This window comes from Austrofundulus limnaeus, unplaced genomic scaffold (genome assembly GCF_001266775.1).
Source record: "Austrofundulus limnaeus strain Quisiro unplaced genomic scaffold, Austrofundulus_limnaeus-1.0 Scaffold1449, whole genome shotgun sequence".
Taxonomy (NCBI): domain Eukaryota; kingdom Metazoa; phylum Chordata; class Actinopteri; order Cyprinodontiformes; family Rivulidae; genus Austrofundulus; species Austrofundulus limnaeus.
In genome coordinates, this window is record NW_013953851.1 from 39486 (window position 1) to 46187 (window position 6702).

A 6702-nucleotide genomic window follows, 5' to 3' on the forward strand; every position below is an offset into this window, starting at 1 on the left:
CTACTTTAAAGCAAATGTGTATTTCAGTTTATGGGGTAAAATTATGGAATAGTTTGGATGACGATTTGAAAAAGTGTTATTCATCTGAGCTGTTGTAAAACTGCTGTAACTGGACCAGCTTCAGTATCTGGACATCAGTAACATGAATTTAACTCTTAAAGCACCAAGTCCCAACAAACGTCTCAGGGCTCTGTACRAAAATCATTCAACTAAAGAATAAATCATTTATAAAGTAGTTTATTTTTACTCAGTCAGCCTCAATGAAATGAATGAAATCTGCTCGTTCGGGACACAACAAACCTAAAAAAACCTTCCAGTAACTTTATTCTTTTAAACTTTTTTTCAAGAATTATTTTAAACAAATGTGACGAGCTGCACCTGAAGACACGTTCTTTGTTTTTTTCTCTTTTGTTCCTCACTCTGTTYGTGTTGCTGTCTGCAGGTGGCCATTATTGCTGGAAACTTTGAGCTTGCTGAGCTCATCAAGAACCATAAAGTCTCAGATATAGGTGAGTCTGAAGCCCCACCCCCACCCCAGCTGCCTTGTGAGTTGTTTTCTGTGCATATGATTCTGTGTTTGTGAGTAAATAGATTAGATTAGATGTTTATTGTCATTGTACAGAGCACAATGAAATAACAGAATAGGATTATTAAATAAAATTAAATATAGGATCAGAGCATCTTTTTTAACTCACTTCTCCCGTTGTGTTTATTTCCAAACTGCAAAAAGGTTGTGTGACCGTGTTGCACAAGACCTGATCATCCRTTCCCACGTTTGTTATGTGTGTCTTTCTCCTGAACGGAGGGTTCTTAACTGCAGTTTTGTTCTGCATCTCTGATGTTGTGTGTGAAYGACAATAAAKCTGATTCTGATTCTGAAATGAGCTCATAATTCTGTTCTCACTGCCAACAACTCATTTACATTCACACATTCTTATTTAACCTCTTTGTTAATCATGCATTAAAGCATGATTGTTCCTGGAATCAGTCCTCCTGAGCTCTGTTAGAGGTCCTGATGAAGTTAGAGCCAACGTTTAGACAGATTCCACTAATTAAACACAGATCTGGGTCTTATAGTCCTTTAACTCCTGCTCTGAGGGATGTGGATACAGAGACCTCAAGACAAATGAGACCTTTTAACACATCAGTTACAATTTTAGGATGCACCTATAGCRTGACATTTATCAGGAGTAAAGACCTCTGAGTTCTGGGGTATTGCTGCGGGGGTCATCATGTTACCRCWMYGTGRKATCTAGTTTAKTTTCTGTTCAGCAAAGCTTTATTATCTGTATTTAACTGTTTGAGATGTTTCACTTTACATCTGTTAGAGGGAGGTGAGAAGATGAGAGCTTTAAGAACAAACAACACAAACACATCACCTTCTTTGTTTCTTTGTGCTGTGTGTGAAACTCTGGCAGATTTGTGTCTTTAGTTGAGTTTAACACCTGATGAGGTGACACTTTGTGATCCTGCTGCAGTGGACTTTTTCAGACGGCCCACTGGAATGAGCTCTGAGCTCTGAGCTCTGAGCCTTTCAGGTGTTTTGTGGAGCAGAGAAGCAGCTCAGGGATTACACAGCCTCAGAGAAAATTAGAAAAGGTGAACAAAAAAAAGAGAATAAAAGTGAGGGATGAGGGAGATGAGGCTGAGGGAGGGTAATCTAATCTAAAGATATAATCCTGTGATTGTTGATCTGGTCTCATCTACCTGCTGAAACTAAAACCTTCTTCTGTTCACATGAAACTAAACCTGAGACAATCAGCAGCYCTAAGTTCAAATCATCACGTCTACATCAAACTGTTCAGTTTAAAGGTTCTAACAGGACATCAGAGACAGGTTTTTATCCTCCTGTCATTACCAGACTGAGCTCTGATCTGTTAGAAGGATGTCAGCTGGTTTGATTGATTGATTGATTGATTGATTGATGCCTTTGTCATTGTACAGAGCACAATGAAATTACTTTTAAGAATACCCATTCAAGAGGCACACATGACAAACATGGAGGAACAGGTGATCAGGTCATGCAGCAACCAGCAGGGGTCGCTCTACCTTTAACAAGAAAAACTAAAAACCACAGAAGGTTAGATGAGGAAAACAAAACAAAACATCATATTATTTCAACAGAATATGACACACTATGGTGTTTATAAAAAAAACTCAACAAGCAAGAGCACATTTATCAGCCAGAGGAGTAAGTGAGTTTAGAGGGAATGAGTCTGAAGAATCCAGCCYCCCAAAGAAAAACTCAGTTCAGAATATTGGTGYTRAATTTTTCATTCTGTGCAGCTCCAGGTTGTCCTTCAGGGGATCAGATTAAACAGAGTGAGAGGGGGAGAGGTGGGGGAGGAGCCAAAAGTTGACGTAAACACCAGGAGAAATTAGATCGGTGAATCTGTAATCAGTTGTTTGGGAACGGAGAAAAWGTTTTTGGTCAGGCAGACAATAATAATTTTCCATCTGCGTTAAAGTCCACTGGTACATCTCAACGTGGTGAATCCAATCAGACAAACAGTGTGGACAAATGATGGATGGATGGATGGATGGATGGATGGATGGATGGATGAATAGATGATGATGGATGGATGAACAGCTGTTCTCTGTCAGATTTTCTGCAGTTTATTCATTCCCATCATTTAAGCTTCCTTCAGTCTTTTATATTGGAGTCTCTTTGTCTCATGTGTCCTCCTTGTCTTTTTATGTGTCCTTCTTGTCTTTTTATGTGTCCTTCTTGTTTGTTTCCTTCTTGCCTTTTATTTGTCCTTATTCCTCTTTAGGTTTGTGTTTCTTTATGCCTCCTTGTGTTTTTATGTTTTCTTATATTCTTGTCATTTTCCATCTCTTAATGTGTCCTTGTTGTTTTTATGTCTTTTATGGCTCTACTTTAATGTTTGTCTAAATGTTCCTTTATGTTCTGTTTCATCATTTTTGTCTGTTTATCTCTGGAGCTGTGTCCATCAGTCAGTAGTGTGGTGTGTAACTGTGAGGCTGCAGGTTGGACTCCATGGTTTAATGGCGGCCCCCTGGTGCCCCCCCCCCTGCTGAACACATTAACATCTCATTAAACTCTTGGCTGCAGGAACCACAGAAGTCCTCAGTCAGGTTATGTCCTCTGTCTCCTGTCAGCTGCTTGTTGTGGGTCTGAGATAAAAGGTTGAACCTGGCCTCTGTCTCTGAACCTAATACCATTTCTGACACTCCCACTTCAGCAGGTCTTCACAAAAATGCTTAAGGGGAGGAGCAGTGTGTGTGTGKGGGGGGGGGGGGGGGTTAACCTAACCACCTCAGAGGTCCCAGCAGAATATCAGAGCTGTGTTGGACCTAAGAGAACTGATTTATCATAAATAAATCCAACCTCAGGATAAACTGAGTGAAAGTCCTGCTGAGATCAGTTTGTGTTCAAACTGCAGATGTTGTCGAGTCAAACAGTTGTGTTCCAGTTGTGTGTCGGCCCTGATGTGTCTCAGTGAAACAGTCAGCAGGTGGAGAAGCTTCCTGTCAGCAGAGTTAGTTCAGGTGAAACACATGATCAGCTCTGTGTGTTGCAGCTCGTTGTGATTGGTCCCGCCCCTCAGAGGTCTGATCTAACTGCAGGTGAGCTGAGTTATCTCACCTGTTGGCTTCACCTCTAAATGAGCTCCTGCTCGCACAGAGCCAGGAAGTAGGCCACACTGTGATTATTCCAGGAGAAGGAGAGGCTTCTCACAGGGCACTGACTGAAATTTACATCTCATGTTCCTCATGCACAGGACAGGGGACACTCTGACCTACATTTGCCTTTCAGACACAAACTCACAGTTCTCTGCAGTAACACACGRGAACATTATTAAAGTTATTATTTAATATACTTTATCTACAGTAAATACAACCTGAAATACCACACTTTCTCTTTTTACTAAACAAAATGTATGGGATAACTGTCAGAATTATTGTATGTGTAAGAGTCTAAATTTGTACATGTAAGTCTATAAACGTACATAAATTTGTTACAACTTTGCCACATTACAAGTATGAATCAAATTTACAAGTACAATTCTTTTACCTGTCAAATTAACAGACATTATGCATGGAACACAGAAAAGATCGATTGCCTCCAAATGYTTTTCCCTTCAGCTAATTGTTGTTTATAAAGAGTTCATCTGGTCCCAAATGAGSCAGTGGTCATGTCCCCCTGGTGGTCTGGCTTAGTTACTGTTTGCAATCCATCTTTTCAGTCCAAATCCCATAACTAACATTAACCAGAGGGCAGAAAGTGAGTCCAGCTTCAGAGGTTCAGTGTGTGATGAGGTGTTTACCTGCTGCTCTGGAGCTGCAGGTAAAACCATCAGCAGCTGGAGACAGCTGCCTGTCCTCCAGGACAAACTGTGAGCAGGTTGAAGGTTAAAGTCCATGACAGGACAAAGAACTGGAGTTCATCATGAAGCTCAGCCTCCATCAGGAGGTTTTTCTGAATTTATGAKTAAACTTTGTCAAATGAAATGTTTCTAGTTTCACAATGAGCAGTAACTTGTGCAGACGTGAAGCAATGACTTCTTCATTGTTAGTGGAGACAATGAGAGCTAATCTGTGCAGCTGAAACAATGAAATCATTAATGATGATGTGCAACATTTTCTAAATGAGCTCCTGAAGAAGTTTGTTTCCTCCTGATTTCAGCTCTGAAACAAGGAAACAGAAGCCTCCGATAAGTCAGGCTGGCTGCAGAAATATGTGTTTCTTTTCTCCTGACAGCTGTAAGCCTGTGTAAGAATGATTGACAGATGGGCGTATTAGACCACCCGCTGCCAGAGTGTGATAATCCCACAGCACAAACACACAATCGACACACACGTCCACGTGCACGGCCTCTCTGTCTGTTTGCTGCAGGGTTTAGGAGGAAGCTGTCTGATTGCTTCGGTTATTGTCCGTCTCTGAGCTGCACCTCAGCACACACCTGCTGTCGTCACAAAAAATCACTTTCAAATAAATCTTCAACAATGTGCAGCTGGCTGACGCACAGCAGGGAGCCGTGCTGTCGGCTGCAGGGCACGCACGTCTTTATGCACCGCGAGTTTTAATACAGGAGAGGACGAGKGGAGGGGGCCGACTGTAAACCCACCAACAAGAAGAAAATACAGAGTTTTACAGAGTGAAACATGCTGAAAACAACAAATCATTAGAGAAATAAAAGCTTTTGATCAGAGACCAGTTCAGGCCAGAGTTTACAGATTATGGAGTTTTAGCCTTTTTAGCCAAACTTGGAAATAAGATAATCTGAGATGTTCTAGACTCATGACATGTAGCTCAGCTGAGTTAAAGAGCAGTGCTTACCTTCAGATACAGTCTGACTCAGTGGCTCTGATCTCTGGTGTCTGCAGGGACAACTGACCAAGTGTTGCAGTTAAACATTTCTCCTGTCATTAAAACTAAATCCTAATTCATAAAAACAAAAAAAGAATTGTAATACATGTCTAATAAATGTCTACATAATATCTTATCAGTTTCTGCAGATCAGATGTAACAATCAGTCCTGATGATTATCAGACATTTAACAGCTGACCTCATGTGGCCCCGCCCCCTGAGGCTCATTAACACACTTTGTTGGACTGATCCGTGTGAGGTTTTGGTCGTATGAAAGTAAAAAATATTGTAGTTTTAAACATGTTCTGTAGATTCTGCAAAGTTGGAACCAGTTTCAAATAGAAAAATCTATTTCAGGTCTTTAATAGGATATATAAGAGATGTGGAGTTTTTAAAGATGGCTCCTAAATGGAGCATCGAACATAAAAAGGCTCCAAGACTGGATCCTTGTGGAACTCCACATGTGATGAGGGCTGAGATGGAAACAGACTCCCAGAGAAGACCTGATCCGGTCCAGAACCTCTGAAAGCACAGAACACTGAGGGCAGCTGTCAGGTCTGAAAACAGATCAGCTGAGTCTCCTGAGTGTGTGTCTGAGAAAATCATAACACAACTGGTTGTGATGTGAGGAGCTTCCAAACCAGACTGAACCATTTCAGGAATGTTGTGAGAAACGGCAGCAGCTGGATAAAAACCTGTCTGATAAAAAGGAAAGGTTTCAAGTAGGCCCAAACTGTGATGAGTTAGTTTGTGTGTTGTTTACCAGTATCTATCAGTTTGTTGTGTGTCAGTGTGATGTCAGGTGATGTTGGTGTTTTCAGTGGAAGCAGCAGACTGGATGCTCAAAGAAAAAACTGCTGCTTTCAAGTAATAAAACACTTTTCTTTGTCTTTGTTGTTTTTACAGTGTGTTCATTTGGATTTGCTGTGGCTATTTTCAGCCTGTCTGTTGTGTGTCTGTGTGTGTTTACACAGTGATTTGTTTAACTGCAGTTTAATGAGCTCTCTGTGTTACTGTAGTTTATACTAGCTTTACAGCACACTGGCTTCAAACGAAGAGTTTCTCTTCATATTTAAATGTTTGTTCTTGTAATAAAAAGATCTAAAGATGTAAGAGTGAGTTTATTGTCAACATRTGTTTGTTGTAAGATAACTGCACTTGTTGTGTCTCCATGTCTCAGCTGTGTGCTGTGGCAGGACCACGTGAAGGGACCAACTGCTGCTGCTTTATTTCTTCATGACATCATGTGTTTTACATGCAGCTGTTTGTCAGGGCCTCTTATTTATTTATTTATTTATTTATTTATTTATTTATTTATTTGTTTGTTTGTTTGTTTGTTTATTTATTTTAAGCCAGGGTCCCTTATT

General features: G+C 40.6%; 1 protein-coding gene across 1 annotated transcript in view; it reads left to right on the forward strand.

Annotated features, from left to right (window-relative positions):
* The window catches only part of LOC106535440 (SH3 and multiple ankyrin repeat domains protein 3), a gene marked incomplete at both ends in the record, with an annotated part of 68084 nt that overhangs the window by 35179 nt on the left and 26203 nt on the right, over positions 1-6702 (forward strand). Inside the window, 1 exon segment of the mRNA XM_014032441.1 lies at positions 443-509. Within this exon segment, the coding sequence (XP_013887895.1) occupies positions 443-509 (67 nt within the window).